Raw genomic sequence first — 22,588 nt, 5'->3', positions numbered from 1 at the left:
TTGCTGAAGTGTTTAAATTTTCTCCAAGTATTTTATGCTTATGTATGTATGTGTGTGTGTGTGTGATATATATATATATATATATATATATATATATATATATAAATGAAAAGAAGAAAAAACATTGAAAGAGCTTGAGCAGAGGAATAACTGGGCACAAATGTTGCTATGGTGGTGCAGACATGGAGCAGGTTTCTTTCCAAGTGAATTGGGGTGCAAGAGAGGAGCGGAATATCTCACCTGGCCATCGTAATAGCAGTCACACTATACAACTGCGATGCAAGTTTTATGGCAATTTATCAATTTATGACACTGCCAGCACTTCGTCGGAGGCTATAGATCATTGCAAAGGCTATTAATCGGCCGTCATTGAACATGTCACACTGAACGTTGTAAGATTGCCCATTTTGCCCTACGATGACAGAAATAATTTAGGATTCCCAAAATTTGTCTCGGACGGCAGAGTCATGGCCAGAATCGTACAGTGTGCACCAGGCTTTAGATAGAGAATGTTTTCTTTGATTAAATGTCAGGAATTGTGAAAACTGAGTTTAAATGTATTTGGCTAAGGTGTATGTAAACTTCTGACTTCAACTGTATGTGTGTGTGTGTGTATATATATATATATATATATACAGGTGCATCTCAATAAATTAGAATGTCGTGGAAAAGTTCATTTATTTCAGTAATTCAACTCAAATTGTGAAACTCGTGTATTAAATAAATTCAATGCACACAGACTGAAGTAGTTTAAGTCTTTGGTTCTTTTAACTGTGATGATTTTGACTCACATTTAACAAAAACCCACCAATTCACTATCTCACAAAATTAGAATACATCATAAAACCAATAAAAAAAACATTTTTAGTGAATTGTTGGCCTTCTGGAAAGTATGTTCATTTACTGTATATGTACTCAATACTTGGTAGGGGCTCCTTTTGCTTTAATTACTGCCTCAATCCGTGTGGCATGGAGGTGATCAGTTTGTGTCACTGCTGAGGTGGTATGGAAGCCCAGGTTTCTTTGACAGTGGCCTTCAGCTCATCTGCATTTTTTGGTCTCTTGTTTCTCATTTTCCTCTTGACAATACGCCATAGATTCTCTATGGGGTTCAGGTCTGGTGAGTTTGCTGGCCAGTCAAGCACACCAACACCATGGTCATTTAACCAACTTTTGGTGCTTTTGGCAGTGTGGGCAGGTGCCAAATCCTGCTGGAAAATGAAATCAGCATCTTTAAAAAGCTGGTCAGCAGAAGGAAGCATGAAGTGCTCCAAAATGTCTTGGTAAATGGGTGCAGTGACTTTGGTTTTCAAAAAACACAATGGACCAACACCAGCAGATGACATTGCACCCCGAATCATCACTGACTGTGGAAACTTAACACTGGACTTCAAGCAACTTGGGCTATGAGCTTCTCCACCCTTCCTCCAGACTCTAGGACCTTGGTTTCCAAATGAAATACAAAACTTGCTCTCATCTGAAAAGAGGACTTTGGACCACTGGGCAACAGTCCAGTTCTTCTTCTCCTTAGCCCAGGTAAGACGCCTCTGACGTTGTCTGTGGTTCAGGAGTGGCTTAACAAGAGGAATACAACAACTGTAGCCAAATTCCTTGACACGTCTGTGTGTGGTGGCTCTTGATGCCTTGACCCCAGCCTCAGTCCATTCCTTGTGAAGTTCACCCAAATTCTTGAATCGATTTTGCTTGACAATCCTCATAAGGCTGCGGTTCTCTCGGTTGGTTGTGCATCTTTTTCTTCCACACTTTTTCCTTCCACTCAACTTTCTGTTAACATGCTTGGATACAGCACTCTGTGAACAGCCAGCTTCTTTTGCAATGAATGTTTGTGGCTTACCCTCCTTGTGAAGGGAGTCAATGATTGTCTTCTGGACAACTGTCAGATCAGCAGTCTTCCCCATGATTGTGTAGCCTAGTGAACCAAACTGAGAGACCATTTTGAAGGCTCAGGAAACCTTTGCAGGTGTTTTGAGTTGATTAGCTGATTGGCATGTCATCATATTCTAATTTTTTGAGAGAGTGAATTGGTGGGTTTTTGTTAAATGTGAGCCAAAATCATCACAATTAAAAGAACCAAAGACTTAAACTACTATAGTCTGTGTGCATTGAATTTATTTAATACACGAGTTTCACAATTTGAGTTGAATTACTGAAATAAATGAACTTTTCTACGACATTCTAATTTATTGAGATGCACCTGTATGTATATATATATATATATATATATATATATATATATATATATATATATATATACTGGCAGCCAAAGTTCGGAATAATGTACAGATTTTGCTGTTTCGGAAGGAAATTTAGTTCACCAAAGTGCCATTCAACTGATCACAAAGTATAGTCAGGACATTTCTGATGTAAAAAACAGCACCATCACTGTTTGAAAAAAGTCATTTTTGATCAAATCTAGACAGGCCCCATTTCCAGCAGCCATCACTCCAACACCTTATCCTTGAGTAATCATGCTAAATTGCTAATTTGGTACTAGAAAATCACTTGCCATTATATCAAACACAGTTGAAAGCTATTTGGTTTGTTAAATGAAGTTTAACATTGTCTTTGTGTTTGTTTTTGAGTTGCCACAGTATGCAATAGCATGTCTTAAGGACAATATTAGGTCAAAAATGGCAAAAAAGAAACAGTTTTCTCTAGAAACTCATCAGTCAATCATTGTTTTGAGGAATGAAGGCTATACAATGCTTGAAATTGCCAAAAATAACTGAAGATTTCATACAAAGGTGTACACTACAGTCTTTAAAAACAAAGTACAACTGGCTCTAACAAGGACAGAAAGAGATGTGGAAGGCCAGATGTACAACTAAACAAGAGGATAAGTACATCAGAGTCTCTAGTTTGAGAAATAGACGCCTCACATGTCCTCAGCTGACAGCTTCATTGAATTCTACCCACTCAACACCAGTTTCATGTACAACAGTAAAGAGAAGACTTTGGGTGCAGGCCTAATTGGAAGAATTGCAAAGAAAAAGCCACTTTTGAAACAGAAAAACAAAAAGAAAAGGTTAGAGTGGGCAAAGAAACACAGACATTGGACAACAGATAATTGAAAAAGAGTGTTATGGATCTTAACCCCATTGAGCTTTTATGGGATCAGCTAGACTGTAAGGTGCGTGAGAAGTGCCCGACGAGACAGTCACATCTATGGCAAGTACTACAGGAAGTGTGGGGTGAAATGTCACCTGAGTATCTGGACAAACTGACAGCTAGAATGCCAAGGATCTGCAAAGCTGTCATTGCTGCACATGGAGGATTTTTTGATGAGAACTGTTTGAAGTAGTTTAAGAAGTTCTGAAAAAAAAAAAAAATCAAATTGTAATAATAATTTTTCACGTTATTAATGTCCTGAATATACATTGTGCTCAGTTGAATGCCACTTTGATGAATAAAAGTACCAATTTCTTTCCATAAGAGCAAAATCTGTACATTATTCCAAACATTTGGCCGCCAGTGTATATCTTTTGTGAGCCAGTTTAAAGAGTGGTGGCAGGCCATATTCGGCCCACGGTCTTAAGTTTGAGTAAGCAGTCAGTGTTTATGGTTTCCATGTCTGGTGACACACATAGAAAGACCCCCCTCAGATCACCCCCTGAACCCCACAAAACATCCCTCCTGCTGCGAAATTTAAGATGTAGAGAATGAGGTGAAATAAAGAGCAGCTGGTGGAGGAATGTAACCCCTGCCACATACCCTTACTTACATACCCTCATGAACTCAATAACTCTGTCTGAAACCTAAGTCAACTGCCTCACTGCCCTTTTTACAAGTCACTAAACACCATTTTTTAGATAAAGACTCCTAAGGAAACATTCAGGCTTCATAGGTACAATCGTGTCAGATTAGTGAATTTAGCAAATATTGAAGAACTGCAGTGCCTTTTTCTTGGTAGAAATAGAGTCATAAGTTGAAATTGTACTACTGATTGTAATTGTATTGGATTTGGACATTCCTTGATGCCTTAACCTCCTGAGACTCTTGACTGCTGTTTGCATTTTTCATTTCCCGTTGTAAATAGTAGTACCTAATACACATGCAGAAAAAAAATTCTAGAGGAAATATTTTCATAAGAATTAGAGCTGTCAAAATTAACGCTTTAACGCATGCGATTAATTAAAGTTTAATGCGTTAATTTTTCTTAATCGCTATTAGTTAATACAGCATTAACACTGGTGTGTAGGGCAGAACCTTTGTAATGTGTCCGACCGGAGTCATTGCACTGACGCATGCCACAGCGCCAAAGCACTTCTACCATGGGAGCCTACAAGCTTAGCATAAAACAGCATAATGCGGCAGTGCTATAGATATTCTATGGGCGGTCATAAAACGCTAGTTGACCATTACACTCTCACTTATGATAGAGCCGCGGAGGTTATCTCACTAAATAAAAGAATCTCTGTCAGCGCTTCCCTGTCAGTGATAAAATGACAGAGAAAGGACCTCTTAACACTATTTGATGTACAAAACAAGCCCAGATGGGACTTGTGATAGAAATCAAGTATTTTTCAGCCTAGGTAAGGCACGTTTTTATTACCACAGAAGCACGTCAAGTCTTAAATATCACCAAAACGCAGAATAAGACATTTTTTCTCGAAGATCTTTTCATGGTGAGCTCCAATCAGTGCTGGACGCTGGCATTGACACTCTGACGCAAATCTTGAATGCAGCTTCACGATTGCTGTAACAAAGCGGATAGCCACAGCCTACTGGCAGATTAATATTGTAGAGGATAAGAGTTTAAGGGATTTAATGCCCATTGCAATGAATATGCCACCTATGTGGGGAGACTATTCTTTTAATTAGTCAAACTCCCTCTTAGACATTAGGAAACGTTTAATGTTATTTGAATTGGTGATTTTAGTGCATTTAGTGCTACCTATATGAAGGCTTTGTTTGGAAAATGTTAATAAAGCATTATATTGCTACATGTTGTTTTGTTTTCTTTCCTAAAATAAAATATATATTAATTTTGACAAGATGTAGTGTAAAATTTTAGCACTTTTAAAATCTGCGATAAATCGTGATTAAATACAAAAAAAAAAAATATGTGATTAATCTGACAGCACAAATAAAAATTTATTTCCACATATGTGGACAGCAGGACTAAGTTGTGAAATTTTTCAATAATACCAAGCTATAGAAAGTCAGTTTTTTTGTTTTTTTTTTTTAAATCAAATTGTTTGTTTCCAGGAGTGTTGCTTATTTTATTTATTTTTGTATTTATTTGTATTTATTTTTTATTTTTTGGGGATTTTTCCCCTTTTCACCCAATTTGGAATGCCCAATTCCCAGTGCGCTTTAAGTCCTCGTGGTCGCGTAGTGATTCGCCTCAATCCGGGTGGCGGAGGATGAATCCCAGTTGCCTCCGTGTATGAGACCATCAATCTGGGCATCTTATCACGTGGCTTGTTGAGCGCGTTGCCACGGAGACATAGCGCGCGTGGAGGCTTCACGCCATCCACCACGGCATCCGCGCTCAACTCACCACGCGCCCCACCGACAACGAACCACATTATAGCAACCACGAGGAGGTTACCCCATGTGACTCTACCCTCCCTAGCAACCGGGCCAATTTGGTTGCTTAGGAGACCTGGCTGGAGTCACTCAGCACACCCTGGGATTCGAACTAGCGAACTAGCAAACTCCAGGGGTGGTAGCCACCGTATTTTTACCACTGAGCTACCCAGGCCCCCTAGAACTGTTGGTTATTCATGTTTTTGAGACATTACAGACATTACATCATAAATTAGCATAATTAATTCTGATTCAAAGTAATAGCCAGCATCATCCGATAACTGCCAACCATAAAATTATACTTTACAAATTATGAATCTAAGTACAGATTACTATTGTCCCATGTCTGCCAAACATTCAGACATCATCTGCAGCCTGAAACTGAACTTTTGGTTGGATTTTAGCAGTAAATGCTCTTAGCTGCATAAAGAGCTAAATGATGCTCCCTTTCTCCCTATTTAGTGAATGACTTAACCTCCAGTGTGCTGTCTGTCTGCACTGGTCTCAGAACAGTTCAAATTGCATGTTTTTTCATATAAAGCCTCTGAAAGCAACATTTTTCAGCTTTTGGATGAACCCATTGATTCTCAATGTGAAAATGCACAGTGAATATAGTAATGCATTTAATAATGTTAATGAATATAACTGTATTGTACAGTGATAGCAAAATAAAAAACAACAAAATGTATATTAAAATGAAGGGAAATGACTCATAGATGTGTTAAAGCTGAAAGTAAGTTATTTTGAGTAACATGTTTTTTTAACTTTTGAGGGAATAATGTCCCAAAATCCACATATGTGTACTTCATGTTTATGCATGATTGCACACGGAAAATAAATGCATTTTTCAAACTGAAATAGAGACGCTACTCTTTACACCCAAACAGGTTTCATTAAAAAAAAACTTTGAGGTTTCTTACCAGAGGCACTTTGGTTGGCTCCGCGACCGTAGAAGCGTTTCACGGAAATCAGTGTCATGTTGTAGTGTCACGTGACTCGGTGCGTCAGAAATGTAACCCTTAAATGATAGTCTAGAGTGTTGTGAACAGTATTAAGTTGGTTTAAGTTCATTTAAATTATGCGTTGCATATAGCAAATCCAAAATACAGCATCCACGTATGTGTACGTGGGGTCGCATGGGATCAATACTGCCTGAGAAGGCATCATTTCTTAGCTTGCAGACATGGCTCCTACATGTGCACACTCACAAACACCCTCTCCCCCGGTAAACGGCGCTTTGAGCTGACAAATCAGGCCTATTGTGGGAGTTTGTCTTCATTTTGAGTGACACAATGTGACATTGAGAGCTCTCAGATAGAGGGGAGAGTAATCAAATTATATTTGCCTCTGATTTTCTGTGCTCATCGGCACAGCAAGAGTATAAATATGCTCTAGTCTCCTGCTGGTAGGGTCATCTTTAAGATTTAACCTGATCTGTGTTGTTTTTGTCATTTAGAGACAACACTCCAGACGCTTCCTGTAATTCTGTGCAATCTAATGATGGGAAGAGTTTGAAAAGGCCTGATTTGATGGCTGAGAGCACTCAGGGTTCATCTCTATAAAGTGTATTGTAGAGTTCAAGTGTATTCAGGAACTTTCTTTATACATCGACTAACAATGACCTTGAGGTCACCAGATAATTGCACAAATGGCTCAGAAAACTGAAGTTAGTTCTGAGAAAAGGGACCGTTTGTAGATGTCAATTGGTTTGATGTTTTGATATTGGTATTTTGAGTGTGGCTGAAATGCCCCAAAACTTTTTGAGGTCACGGTGTCTTTGGAGTCCCACTCAATTTCAGTCGACTTTAATAGCATGAGGGTTTGCTGTGATTAGATCAAAAGCACTGATGAAGATGAGCGACATCTCTTACGAGGGGGTTGTGAAAGGGTGACAGTTTTCATCCTGGATCGTTCCCACACTCAAACGCTCTCGTATCATTGTATCCTCAAAGCTCAGTATTTGATTCTAACTTGTGGACTGGATCATGATCACATCTAACAAACACACACAGGTCTGTGATTGTTAACTCTCTCACGTGTTGTTCTGATGAGCCAGTGAATGTTCAAAGAGGTGCTCAGCTTGTTCACTTCCTGCTAAATAAATGTAGAGAAAAATACAATGCAACTCGAGCACTGCCACCCACTGCTAGTGATATTAATATAATAAGCCACTCTCTGTGTGTGTGTGTGTGTGTGTGTGTGTGTGTGTGTGAGGGTCGGTCAAGGCCACCCTGAAGTGATGGCTAGTGTTGCTAGAGGGTCATTGGAGGTCCCTCACGTGCAGCAGTTTTTCTCTCAGGAGAAGAGCATTTAAGTCCCTAAGTCAATGAATTCTTGCGTTCTTTAGGGCTTACCAAAAATATTGTTTTCATGAATTATGTTTTTGTAACCCATTTCACATGATGTTAAATGCTTTCAGCGAGGATATCCAAACTCATGGGTTTAGTGAAGGCAGCTGCAGACTTCCAGTTATGTGACACTGTTTTCATTTGCTCTGACATCTGCATTCTTTCCATTAGCACTAATAACACTTGCAGAGCACGTTAGCCAAAGTCAAGGGTCTGTGACATTTAGCTTTCATTCATCTGTATCTATTTGAACATGGAACTTGAGCAAGACAACACATTCATAAAAATATTTCTTTAGATATTTCAGATCAGCTTTGACTGATAATGTATTTCTGCTGAATAATTGCTGAAAAAACAAAACAAAACATGCATTTAACACAATTATTCCTTTTGTTATATAAGGACAAGGCTGTTGTTGAAGCTATAAAGTGAAACACTTGAGTATATTGGCCATTTATTTCAAAATGGCCAAATATCAGCGAATTATTTGTCTGGCCGATATATCGGCCTTTAACGGTATTGTCAGTTTCTATTAAAATAATGCATAATATCACTGTATGATGCAAAGCAGGCGTGGTTATTGGTCATGCCGAAAAGGCTCAATTAATAGATTAATCAACAAAATATCAGTTGTCAGTTTAAGTCAACATTTTCTGTTATCTTCACATTATCGGCAGATGCAATATTTTGAAAATGGCCAAATGTCAGCTGATTATCGGTCTGGCCAATATATCGGTTTACAACTAGTCTATATCAAGCTGTATTCTTAGTTTCTATCAACATTCTGCATGAAAGTGTAATGCAGAATAGGCATTATTATTGGCCAATTCCAAAAATCTCAAAATGGCCAAATATCAGTCCCTTAATCAACCAAATATTTGGCCGATATATCGGCCTATCACTTGGCTGTATTGTGAGATTCTATCAACATTCTGCGTAATCTTAGCATGTGATGCCATGCAGGCAAGATTTTCGGCAGATGACATGATGGCCTATGAAATGACCAAATATTGTCTCATAAACGTTTTGGATGATATATCGGTTTAGAACTACTGTAGACTTGGCTCTGTTTTCAGTATTTAACAGCGTTCCCCATAATCTCTGTGTGTTATTTCATTTTGAATTGGGAAATTTGAGTAGTGTGGTGAGTAGCAAAGCCTGATATGGATCAGAGCAATCCAAACACATGCATAGCCTGATATTTATTATCCAGACTAAAGCTTAAAGGGATGGTTCACCCTAAAATGAAAATTCTCTCATCATTTACTCACCCCCATATCATCCCAGATGTTTATGACTTTTTCTTCTGCTGAACACAAATAAAGATTTATTTTAGAAGAATATTTCAGCTCTGTAGGTCTATACAATGCAAGTGAATGGTGACCAAAACTTTGAAGGTCCAAAAAGCACATAAAGGCAGCATAAAAGTAATCCATACGACTCCAGTGGTTAAATCCATATCTTAGAAGTGATATGATAAGTGTGGGTGACAGATGAATATTTCGGTCCTTTTTTACTATAAATCTCCACTTTCACTTCTTTTTTAAAAAATTTTTTATTATTCACATTCTTTGTGCATATCGCCACATACTGGGCAGGAAGAAATACATTCCCTTTAAATTGAAAATCCCTTAAGTATTCACACTAAAACACATATACAGACACCAACTGTTCACATATTTTCCACCGGCCTCACTGATGAGGGCAGAGAGGGAAATAAAGGTGACTAGATACGTAAAGCACTTTCAGTGCTAAACAGCAGCAGGTGTCTTCTCTCCCTGTAGGAATACTCTGATCTTCTGTTCTCCATACATTCACACACTAACATGTTCCTTAAGGGGCTCTGTATTAGCTCTTGGGTGGCCAGGCCCATGTTTGCTTCTAATTTTAGTAGTATGTATGTGTTTTTGCAGCATGTGGGTGACTGGATGCTCTCATATGTGTCTTTTTTTCTATAGAGCTGTTCAGTCATGATGTCAAATTTTAGGCCAAAGTGGAAGGATTATTCACCATGGGTTCCCTCTAGAATTTCCAATGGACTTTTAGCATTTTTTTTTTTTTTTTTGAGTGTGGTATTTGGATTTTAGTCCTTATGTTTTACCTTTAAAAGCACACAGTGGCATCAAGTATAAGGTATGACTGTGTGCCATTTATTTTGTAGAACAAAACTGTGTAAATTACTTCAAGTAATGTTAACCACAAACACTATTTTACTTATAAATCGAAAACCGATATTGGAAAACCCATTGAAAATTATCTTCTGGATTTTAGGTAAGCAAGATGAACAGCTCTGTTATCTGCCACTTATAAGAGTTGGGCACATCATAAAATCATTATTCTGTCTTTCTCGCTTTCTCACTTATTGAGTGTTTCTTGTGTTTTCCAGATGAAGAATCTCCTGGTCTGTATGGCTTCCTGCATGTGATTGTCCATAAAGCCACAGGCTTTAAAGAATCAGCCAGTAAGTCAAACCATCTTTTGTATTTTTCACTCCTAATGCAAAATTTGTGTGTGTGTTTACATGTTGTTCTCTTTTTAGAATATTGAAAACACATTTATCCTTCGTAATAAAATTTCAGTGTCTGTTTAAAAATAATACCTTTGTTTTTTTTTTAAAGAAAAGAAAGAATACAACTGTGTAGACCAGTTTTTCACGAAGTGTAGTCTGTGGTCCACTAGCAATGCGGGAGGGGGCAGGGTCAACATGTTGGGAAACGCTGTCTATACAGTTGCAGTTTCATTACCCTGAGAACAAGTAATTGACATCATATGTTGAGGGGGAAAAGAAAGAATGGAAAGATTGTTCTGAGAAACTTTAGTATTATTTTTCATATTTTCTCATAAGATTAACTCTCCATCAGTAAGCCGTTGACATTGAGTATCAGTGTAGCAGGCGTGCTTAGAGAAAGTGACTGTGGTTGAGTAAACAAATGCTCAAAAGAATAAACCAAAGAACTGCATCATTTACAATGACCACAGTAACATATATGAAGCCATAAGCCCCCTAGAGACAAACTGTGCAGGATTGGAGCCTACAGTTGAGAGTTGGCACAAAAGAACAGGATAGGGTGTCTCTTCTTGATACTTTCCGATAACACAGAGAAAAGCCTCTGCCAAGGATAAAATACTGTAAGTGCGCTGTGGGAGTTTCACAAGATTTGTGTGCACAAATGGGAACTTGTGTCTGCCTATCTCATCTGTTACATAAATGATTTTTAGTATGGTTGAAAGTGACAGTGATTGAGCCGAATCTTTCTCCACTCTGCTCACACAAGACAAATGATTAAATTTAATGGTAAACCACAAGTTTAAAGGTCAAGTATTTTCTCCTATCCAGGCTTAGAGTAGTTTACTCAAAAATGTAAAAAAATATAATTGGCACATCCTATATTCTTTCCAAACCTATATGACCTCGACTTTCTTGATTCTGTTTAACAAAAAATTAGTATTTTGAAAAAATGCTCTTTTCCATACATTGGAAGCATAGAGTTGCCAGGGGTTTTCAAGCTCTAAAAAAAAAAAAAAAAAAAAAAAAAAAATAGAAAAGTTGCATTAAAACAGCCTAGAAGCCTTCTGAAGCTGTATAATAGCTTTGTGGGAGGAACAGTCAGAATCTGAAGTCCCTTTCACTGTAGGTCTCAAATCCCATTCACACTTTTCACATATTCAAACTTAAAGGGATAGTTCACCCAAAAATGAAAATGTTCTCATCATTTACTCACCCTCATGCCATCCCAGATGTGTATGACTTTCTTTCTTCTGCTGAACACTCAAAAAAATATTTGTAGAAGAATATTTCAGCTCTGTAGGTCCATACAATGTGAATGGTGACCAAAACTTTGAAGATCCAAAAATCACATAAAGGCAGCATAAAATTAATCCATATGATTACAGGGGTTTAATCCATGTCTTTTGAAGTGATCCAATTGATTTTGGGTCCTTGCCGATCTTGATTTCAAGCTCGAATACACTTCCTAATGTTATCTAGCGCTCTGCGCATGCGTTAAGCACTAGGAAGTGTAATTGAGCTTGAAATCATGATTGTGGCAAGATGTACAGTGAAAAAGTAGTTAAATTTTGGTTTGTTCTCAACTTAAACAGATTGGACTTCTTCAGAAGACATGGATAAAACCACTGTAGTCCTAAAGTAAATGTATTTTGTTTTAAGGATTCTTGTATAGTTTTACAGGAAAACAATACAAAAAAAATTTTAGTAGTACATCTTTGCATTAATTTTAAATATCTTACTACAGAAAAAAGCTATCATCTAATGTGGATTTTCTTGATATTTTTTCATATTATCCAGCAGGCTCTATGAATAAGCTTGGGTCTGATAACAATCAGATATCTGTTAAAAAGCCCTACAGAGTTACACAATATAATTCCTCTCCTGAATAAAGACTACTGACTGATTCAAAAGGGCCATTTTTTGTGTAAGTGTGTTTTGAGGTCTAGTAAATGCCTGCTTTCTAGTTACATTTTTTCTGTAGGGCTCATCTGATGTCATATGTAATGGAGTTTGTGGCTTTGTGGTCATCTTGTACACTAGGTGACAGTGTAAATGTGTGTTCTGGATATACAGGTGTTGCTGTGTGAATACCTTTTTATATTGGAATGCAGTTCCTGTCTTAACCAGAGGAGGTTACTTGGTCTAAGACGCTGAATAAATTCACCTTTCAGCATCTTATTCAAGGCCTCCATCTATTCTGACAAGAAATGCATCCAAATCCTTGCTTTGGGCCATGAATGCAAAATGGGTTGTTGACATTGGCTTCCTGATAAAAACAGTTTGTGGGAGAAACCACTTTTCTTTTTTCTTAACACTAACAGTAGTTGACTCTCTGTTGGTTTCATTCTGATTCTGTTGTTTTTATGGGAAATTAATTTTCTCAGTTGCAAATGTGTCATCTTTCTCTGATCTAATGCAGCCTTCTCCTCACTCTTCTCACATCTGTTAATTTCAGTTTGATTTAGGATCCACTAGGAGTTCAATTAGCCGATTCTTTTTTTCTTTTTTTCTTTTTTTTTTCTTGCACTATGTGTAAATTACTGGAAGATGCAATGGATCTCAGAACAAGAATTCTAGATTCAGTGTTTTGGCCTTCCAAATTTAGGCCATGGAATGAGGGATCAGTGATTGTTTTGGACATCTGTCCTCCAGTCGACTTTATTACAAATATTTCAATTAATTTATCAAAATATACTTAAAACAGTGGTCAAAAATTCTTTCACCACCTCTAAAATTATTAAATAAAAATAAAACAACAAAAATTTACCTAAACCTATAAAATGTGAAATCCCCAAATTTTTCAAACCAAAAATGTAACTTTTCAGCCCTTTCCTTCCATGACGTAAATATCTTATTACACTAAAGCGTGTCTAATCACATATTCAGATCTGTATGTATTTATACACTGTTTATAGTGTTTATCATTCTATATTAAATACACATAATAAGCTAAAGTGTAAATATAACAACATAGCTGAACTCCTGCTTGTTCCTAGTATGAATTTCTTACTGGTAAAAGAGTGTCAAACTCATTTGCGCATCCACAGTGCAGGATGTGTGTGTGTGTGTGTGTGTGTGTGTGTGTGGATGGACCAGCTGCCATATGGCTCTTGTCAGCACATCACCATATCATTTCATCTGAGAACATCATCCCGAGAATGGGATACTCCCCCTAATGACAACACTTGCCATCCGCCATTTTGTGTGACTGGCAACCATAAAAATGTGGGTCAAATTTAACATCATAAACAGTTACACTCTTTGTATAATACTGCATCATTTGTCCCTGGTTATTGTCTTTAAGTGCTGAACCTATATGTTTTATATACAGTACTGTGCAGAAGTTTTAGGCACTTGTGAAAAATGTTGCATAGTGAGGATGTCTTCAAAAATAATGACATAAATAGTTTTCATTTATCAATTAATGTCATACAAAGTCCAGTAAATATATAAAAAAAGAAGCTAAATCAATATTCGGTGTGACCACCTTTGCCTTTAAAACAGCACCAATTCTCCAGGTACACCTGAACACAGTTTTTCTTGGTTGTTGGCAGATAGGATGTTCCAAGCTTCTTGGAGAATTCACCACAGTTCTTCTATCTGTTTAGGATGTCTCAATTGCTTCTGTCTCTTCATGTAATCTCAGACTGACACGATGTTCAATGGGGGGCTTTGTAGGGATCATGACATCTGTTGCAGGGCTCCCTGTTCTTCTATTCTATTCTATTCTATTTGCAAAAGTAATATTTGGGAGTCTAACATTTATATTTCCTATTGACACACTAAAGCTGAAGATATAAATAACCATCTTAAGACAAATGCTTTTGTGAAACATCTTATGTGCCTAAGACTTTTGCACAGTACTGTATTTCTTTTTATTATTAATTATTCATCACTTTTTTACTGGACCCTCTTTTCAACACAAGCTGTCTTACATGTGCTTCAGATGTATTTTAACATTTTACTACAAACCTCTCACGGCATGTCAGCAGCATGGCCAGAGTAATGACTGCACTATATCAGTCTTTATGAGCCCAGTAAAGGCCTTCTATTACGACCGGACCCTTTTAAAAACTTGCAGCTCCACAGAAGCGCCGCTATCCTTCAAGATAGAGTTACACTGAATGGTCACTATCCACAAATCTGGTCACCTTCTCTCACCGTTCTGGTCCACTCAGTGTCCTGATTCATGCAGTATAAATACAGTTCCTGTTCTCTGAAGAACTAGGTTTCTGGGCCTGTCACTGCTAAAAACTCAAAACCTCCTCTGACTATGAGGAGGGGTATAGCTGGCCTTATTTCATGTTTTAGTATTGAGAGCGAGGCCAGTAGGGCTGCAGGAAATGGGAAAAACATTGAGAAATCCTGGTGGAGATGTTTGATGTTTGAAAGAAAGGACTACTGAATGGCACAGGACGAGTTTGGTTAAAGGTCTCCTTAATATGTCTTTTTAATGGGTTTAAGAGTGGGTGGTTGGGGCAGGTCTGTCTTTCTTGCAGCTTTTAAGATGATATGTATACAGTGTATTTGGACACTTGAGTTACGCTTAATAATGTCTGAATGTTGTTGCATTAGATACAAAATATTAAAACAAGCATGACTGCAAATAAATTATGCTTGACCCAGTGGCGTATCTACAGGCGTAATTCCAAGCGGGAATCCGCACAAGTGTTTTGCGCTGGGGCCCGTAAAATCCTAGTTACAAAACTGGCTGGATCACTTTTCTTATCTACAGTATTATTTCAGTCACTTAATCAACTGCTCTCAAGGTCATTTTAGTGGATGCATTAAGTCAGTTCTTTTTAAGTGCTCTAGCAGATGTTATTCATCACATTAACTACAGACATGTTTCACGTAGTTTGACAACAAGAAAGTGTCCAAATTAGAGCCGTCAAAATTAACGTGTTAAGCATGCGATTAATTAAAGTTTAACGCGTTAATTTTTCTTAATAGAAAATAACGCATTTACCATTAATACAGCATAAACCAGCATAAACACTGGTTGGAAGGGCAGAACCTTTGTGATGTGTCCGCCTGGAGTCATTACACTGAGGCACACACCACAAACACACATGACAGTGATTCAGTGATAAAGTGATTGGGAAAGGAGCTCTTGGTGCTATTTTCTGTACAAAACAAGCCTAGATAGAACTTGTGACAGAAATCAAGTTTTTTTCAGCCTATGTAAGGCGTATTTTAATTACCACAGAAGCACTCCAAATCTTTACTATAATCAAATGCAGAATGAGACGTTTTTGTCTGCAAGTACTTTTCATGGGGAGTACAAAGCAGCGCTTGATACTGGTGCTGACGCCCTGACGCGAATCATAAACACAGCTTCATGAATACTGTAACAAAGAGGATAGCCACAGTCTGGCAGCTGATTAATATTGTGGAGGATGAGAGTTTAAGAGATTTAATGCCTAGAGACTAGTTAGTTTAATTAGTCAAACTCCCACTTAGACTTTGGGAAACATTTAATGTTACTTGGATTGGTGCTATTTTAGTGCATTTCTATCTTTATACTGTGGAGGGCTTTGTTTGGAAAATGTTAATAAAGTATTATATTGTTACAAATTGTTTTGTTTTCTTTCCTAAGAAGGAAATAATTGCATTTTGAAGGAAAAGTACTGTATATTCAGAGTCAAATTTCAGCACTTTCATAATCTGCGATTAATCGCGATAAACTACGAAAAATTATGAAATCAATATGTATATTGTTTTTTTTAAGGAGTGACTATCTGCAATCAGGTGTAACTTAGCACAGCTATTTGCACCCCAGTAGTCTGGTGGAGCCATACAAATTTTCAACAGAGTGCCTTATTTGAGTCGCTACAGTGGAGTGGAGAGTAAAGCCGATGAGAATAAAGTTGATTTCCTCGCAGTGTCAACAGTCTGCAGGTTCAGAAAAGGCTTTGATCCGAGTAAGAGGCAGGGTTTATCGGTCGCACCCTTTCCAATTCTGGGCCGAGGGGTGAGGAGTGATGACTTTCTCCCTCAGCTCAGCATCAGTCATTTCTAGATTTTATCACTCCTTTGATTAGGGGTAGGGTTAAGCCCTAACGGAAATTAACCATAGTTTTACTGAAGTAATATTGTAGTTACCATAACTGGTAGTACCCATGTTTTATTGCGGAAACTGTGGTTTTTATACAATTAACCATGATTTTACTATAGTAGTATTGTAGTTACCATGACTGAAGTAACCATGGTTAATTTTGTGCTTACTATGGTTTTACTTCAAATACCATCAATAAACTATGGTTACTGTAGTAAATCCATTGTTAATTTTTGTAGGTTAGGTTTAGGGGTAGGGGTTGGTGTAGGGTTTTATGTAGGACTTCAAATACAATAAACACACACACACACACAAAACAATAAACACACTGCAGTGATGTCTCTATACTATGTGTTAGTATTTAAATTGGGATGCAAATAGTATCTACCACCATTTGAACCAGGGTGCAAATAGCATCTGCCCTTTTTTTATCATTTCTGACAAACCTCTTTTTCTGAATTGATTTGCTTAAAGTTTGTTGGTGTTACATTTCTTTAAAATAAATGCCACTTGGTTTGATATTTTGTTATATAATGCAATTTTTGAGGAAGTTAATGCTCTCTTTAAGTCCTCTTGAGAATTTTCTTCCTCCCTAAGGTTCAAAAGTCAGATTTAAGATGTGATGTCCATTCAAGTGATTTTGGGTGGAATAAAGATTTAGTGCATTGAACGATTGTATATTTTTTCACTCACCGGCAATAAAAAGAACAAATGGTATACATTAGGTGTGTAATTGATGCTTTATATATGTATTTTAGTGTTGTAGGGCTGCCATAAAAATGTTTTGTTGAAATGTAGTTTTGTTGGGTTGGCCTGTCACCCCATAAACTGGCTAAATGAGAAATTATTTCTGGCAAGCTTTTTAACTATTCTTCATCAACATACACATATGATGAAAGTAAACTGTTTAGTCAATCTCATTGAAAACTAATTATGACCAATACCAGTGTACTTCTGCCTTTAAACTGTAACTGACACGCCTCCAACTTGGAAAGTCAGGGCTCAAAGAAAATCCTTACTTTCCCACTGGTAATTACAGCATTGTGGTGGCGATCATGTGCACTCATCTTTTAAATAAAATCATTGTGACATGACTTAAAGGCAGCGTAAGTTGAGCCTACATCTTTGTTGTGTGCAGGTAGAATGGCATATGTTATATACATATTATAGTATGTGCACATTTGCATGTGTGTGTGCTTACACAGCCTCATAAACCGACACGCCCACCCCTCATTAATTAACATACACATTACAGACAAGGCTGTCGATTACCAGCGGCCTGGTTGACTACCTGCTCATGTTAAACCTGTGTTTACAAACTCCACGATGGGTTTTAACGCTGACCCCACCTCCATGCTAAGTGCACATCGCTTCATTTCTTTACGGTCTCAACAAAACACACCATGTGTTGGATAGGTCAAGGGTCACAGTGTATTGTAATGCATCAAGTTGTCAGAAGGACATATCCACTATAATGATGTGATAAAGTTCAGTTGTCATGAGAGAATTGTGTGTGAACGTGAGCCATGTTGCTGTCTGTGTTGTAAGCTACAAAAGAGTAGATGGATTGGACAAATGCTGCTACTTTGTGTGTGTATGTCTTTGTCTGTGTATGTAGCGTGGTGTAACAACATTTTCTAATACTGCATTTTGTGTCAGTATTGATTATATGGATGTATTTGATAATAGATGGTCCTACTGGAGGGGGGAAACTTTCAAGGTTGTGAGTGCTGATACCATGTCTACACAGTGAAGCATTCAATAACGAGTTAGAGCAACACTATACCTTGATTAATAAATGCAAAGAAATTAATCAAATTGAGTCTTATTTTTCTTAAATTGCACTATTCTAAGGAGCAAAATTAATAATTGGTTTGCTTTCATTTTTAAAGGAATGTTTTGGGTTCAATACAAGTTAAGCTCATTTAACAGCATTTCTTAAAAAGCATTTCTTAAAAAATAAATAAATAAATGCATAAATTGTGGTTACAGTGAGGCACTTGGAAGTGGAAGTGAATGGGGCCAGTCCATAAATGCAAATACAAACCATTTCAAAAGTATAGCCACAAGACATAAACATTATACTGTACATGTTTGCATGATTTTAGTGCATTAAAAATCACTAAATAACCTTATCGGTGTAAAGTTATGTCCAATATTACAGCTTTGTTGTCATCAACAAAACCATGTAATCCCGGTATTGGATGTAACTTTACAGTGATAATGTCAGTAAGCGATTTTATCGCACTAAAATCATGTAAACATGCACACTGTTTATTTCTTGTGGCTTTACTTTTGAAACAGTGTTTATTTTAATGTATATGGACTGGCCCCATTCACTTTGTAAGTGCCTTACTGTAACTCCTTTTTTTAATAAACGAGGGGCAATTCTGAATTATTTTGTTGTGGTAATCAAGATTATTCCACAAATGCTGCTGAATGATCTTAACTTGTATAGAACCCAGAATATTCTTTTAGCACATTTATTAAAAAGAAGTCATGAGAAACTACAATATGTTTTACAGCTATTTTACTATGGAAGAGGAGTGCTTAAATATGTTTTTAGAGCCTAAAACACCCTTAAATGTAGTAAAAATAAATAAATAAATAAAAAACACTGAAAACGCCTTTTCACACCAAATGCGAATCTTTGTCACAATTTCTCACCATGATTAACATTTTGAATTGAAACAATGGATTACTAACGCTATTCACACTTGGAGCGAACATTCGAATGCTGAAAAACAAAGCTTTATTTACAGTGAGTGTGTTGATTTTTTTTTTTTTTTTTCTTAGCCTAACAATGAAATGCCTGACCAATAAAATTTGAGCTCTGGATAACGTCAGTAACCACTGCAGTTACCATTGCCAGCGCATTTGGTGGCACTAAAACACAGAAAGCTGTTTTGACCACCGACATTAAACGCAGAAGAAGAAAGTAACATAAATAAAACAAGAGTTCAAATAACTTAAAATAATGTTGCTGAATGGCTAATGTCACCACCTTTGTTTGTGATGTCATTTCATAGCATACAGTAGCAAGAAAAAGTATGTGAACCCATTGGAATTACCTGCATTTATGTATAAATTTGTCTTAAAATCTGGTTTGGTTTTCTTCTAAGTTACAATAATGAACAAAAACACAATCTGTTTGAACTAATAACAAACAAATTGTTGTATTGTTGAATACACCATTCAAACATTTACTGTGTAGGTTGGAAAAAGCTAATTAGAGTCAAGAGTTGGCAAACCTGGCATCCAGTTAATGAAACGAGATTGGAGGTGTGGGTTAGAGCTAGTTTGTCATATAAAAAGCACTCAAACATTTGAGTTTGCTATTCACAAGAAGCATCTGCTGACATCTACCATGCCTTGCAAAAAAGAGATCTCAGAAAACCTATGACCAAGAATTGTTGCTTTGCATAAAGCTCTCGAAGAGAATATCTAAGATTTTGAAGTGCTTAGATATTCATCTGTCCACAGTTAGACAAATTGTCTATAAATGGAGATGATTTAGTACTGTGGCTACTCTCCCTAGAAGTGGTCGTCAAGCCAAGATGACTCAAAGGGCACCGCAGAATGCTCAATGAGGTAAAAAAAGAACCCTAGAGTAACAGCTAAAAGACCTGAAGGAATCATTGGAACTGGTTAACCTCTCTGTTCATAAGTCTACTATATGGAAAACATACAAAAGTTTAATGGAATGTGTTCAATAAAGACATGAAAGACTGTAATTGTTTGTGTATTGTTAGTTTAAGCACATTGTGTTTGTCTATATTTGTGACTTTGATGGAGATCATTTTTATGACCAATTAATGTAGAAAACCAGCAAATTCCAAAGGGGCCACATACATTTTCTTGCTAATGTATATGTTCAATTAAATGTCACAGTGTCATGATATAACAGGGTGGACAATAATTTGAGGGACACACAAAATATAAATAAAAATACCACAACTTGCACTGTGGACTTAAATGACACACAATTCTATAACATTTTAAACAAACATACTGTTAACACGCGGCCAAACGCTGTTCAGGGTCGATGGGTTTGCGATAGTTCGTTCTAGAACGGACCGACAAGGGTGCCACCAGCTAAAGCAAAGTCTCGAATTCACAATAGACATTCTGAAGTATTGATGGAAAGGATCATGATACAACTTCAACTCCTGTATCAGTCTGTGGAGCTCCTCTCAAGAACAGGGTAAACCCAGTATCGACACTTTTTTTCTTTTCCTTTTCTCGTTGAGCAAAATAACAATAAATTCATCATTACTGCTGCTTAAAGAGAAATCCATCTTTTTTCAGCTTGCTAGAGAATATGCTTGTTTGCTCGACTCTCGTACTGTGATTCTATGTTTGTTTTGCAATCCTTTAAGTAGTTTTCTCCTTACGTCATAGACAGAAGGTGGACCATATCAAAGTTGTGTTGAGCCACCTACTGTACCAGGGTAATTTGTTTGTCGATTAGCACCAACTATTTTAAAGGTGTGAATGTGCCAATGGCGAAAATTCGCATTGCTTTCTATGTGAAAGGGTCATTAGTTGGCGATTTGCATAATCGTGTGGCCTCCGGTGTGAAAAGGCCTTAACACATGGACTTCTGGACTTTTTAGTCAGGGTAGACAGCATATTTAATTAAAAGTTAATGAAAACTAGGCTTTAAGGTTTGGTTCAATTGGTTGTACTTTATGCCCTAGGTCTCATCTAATCATTTGACGATTGATTACAACAGTACAAACAAATTAATGGACAATATTTTTGTCACAGCCTTGTTTTCATTTGTGTCAAATTAACCTTGTGCCATCCACCCTGACCACGATCCATTGCTTTTTAATAATAGCAGCAACAGCAATATGGTAAAAGTCACCAATGTTCAAAAACTATCTACATTTATCAATATTAATAGTACTCAGAATAAGCATATAGTTCATTAGCCTAATTGTAGGCTGGTTATGGTTGAAAACAGTGTAGCAACTTGACACATTAATATAGAATTTAACTGATGAGTGGTCACAGGTGTGCATACCTGTATATATTTTTTTTTTTTTTTTTTATATACAGAGGCTTTGAATGCTGGTCATCCAATCAGAATTTTGTGTCAGCTATCCATTTTATTTATTTTTGCCTATGTAATGAAGGCACTGTGTATTGTCTTTATAGATCTGTACTGTACACTGGAGGTGGACTCTTTTGGTTACTTCGTCAGTAAAGCCAAAACACGTGTGTTCAGAGACACAACCGAACCACAGTGGAACGAGGTGAGTGAATAAAGTTTGTCAGTTATATAACCAAATTACATTTACGGATCCTAAATAAGAGTCACCAGACCAATCAGACTAACAGTGTCTGTGATTAATCAATTTCTCCTCCAATAGGAGTTTGAGATTGAGCTGGAGGGTTCTCAATGTCTGCGAATCCTGTGCTACGAGAAGTGTTATGACAAATCAAAACTCAATAAGGACGATAATGAGATTGTGGACAAGATCATGGGCAAGGGCCAAGTACTGGTAGGTCAAACAGCAGCATTTTATTCCAACCAAAAACAGCTAATGCTCATGTCTATGAGTAGACCCCACCAGACTGGTTTAAACCAGAAAAGATTTGGAATAAATACTTGAGGTTTCCTGATTCTGGTTTGTGCGGTGGTGTATTTTTGACATGGGCAGCTTTACTGCCTGAGAACCCGTGGCTTACATTGCTTTCTCCTTACATATGTGGGAAATGTCCCAATTAAACTTAAGAGTGTGTACAGTATGTGCTGAGAACGGAGTGTGCACGTGTGTTTTGTGGTGCTTTTGTAGACGTTAGAAACATTTATCAGGCCTGGCATCAACATGCATTCAATGTTCTAAAAATTCCCTATCAGGAGAAATATTCGAACAGACCCACATAATTGTAAACATGCCGTCTTTATTGCACTGTAGTAAATTCCTCATTGATCGTATATTCTAGCGGCAGCAATTATGAAAGCAGCTAATGCTACTCTTCTACTGTCATTATCAATAATGCTTAAATTGACGCTTAAACCTCATGTCAAATTGTTATTACAAGACTATCCTTGTGGTCTTTAAAATCTGGGACAGCTCATGGGGGTCTAAAATGAGGTGGATTTAATTG

General features: G+C 37.2%; 1 protein-coding gene across 5 annotated transcripts in view; it reads left to right on the top strand.

The window, feature by feature from the left end:
• LOC127421257 (active breakpoint cluster region-related protein) overlaps positions 1-22,588 on the top strand; it is a 290,552-nt gene that overhangs the window by 186,083 nt on the left and 81,881 nt on the right. For all 5 annotated transcript variants that reach the window (XM_051664144.1, XM_051664153.1, XM_051664160.1 and 2 more), the window contains 3 exons: positions 10,288-10,362; positions 21,632-21,729; positions 21,847-21,978. In XM_051664144.1, the coding sequence (XP_051520104.1) occupies positions 10,288-10,362; positions 21,632-21,729; positions 21,847-21,978 (305 nt within the window). The remainder of the gene's footprint in view (positions 1-10,287; positions 10,363-21,631; positions 21,730-21,846; positions 21,979-22,588) is intronic.

This window comes from Myxocyprinus asiaticus, chromosome 3 (genome assembly GCF_019703515.2).
Source record: "Myxocyprinus asiaticus isolate MX2 ecotype Aquarium Trade chromosome 3, UBuf_Myxa_2, whole genome shotgun sequence".
Classification (NCBI taxonomy): Eukaryota; Metazoa; Chordata; class Actinopteri; order Cypriniformes; family Catostomidae; genus Myxocyprinus; species Myxocyprinus asiaticus.
Note: the sequence above shows the minus strand (reverse complement) of the source record. Positions and strands in the feature narration are given on the sequence as shown.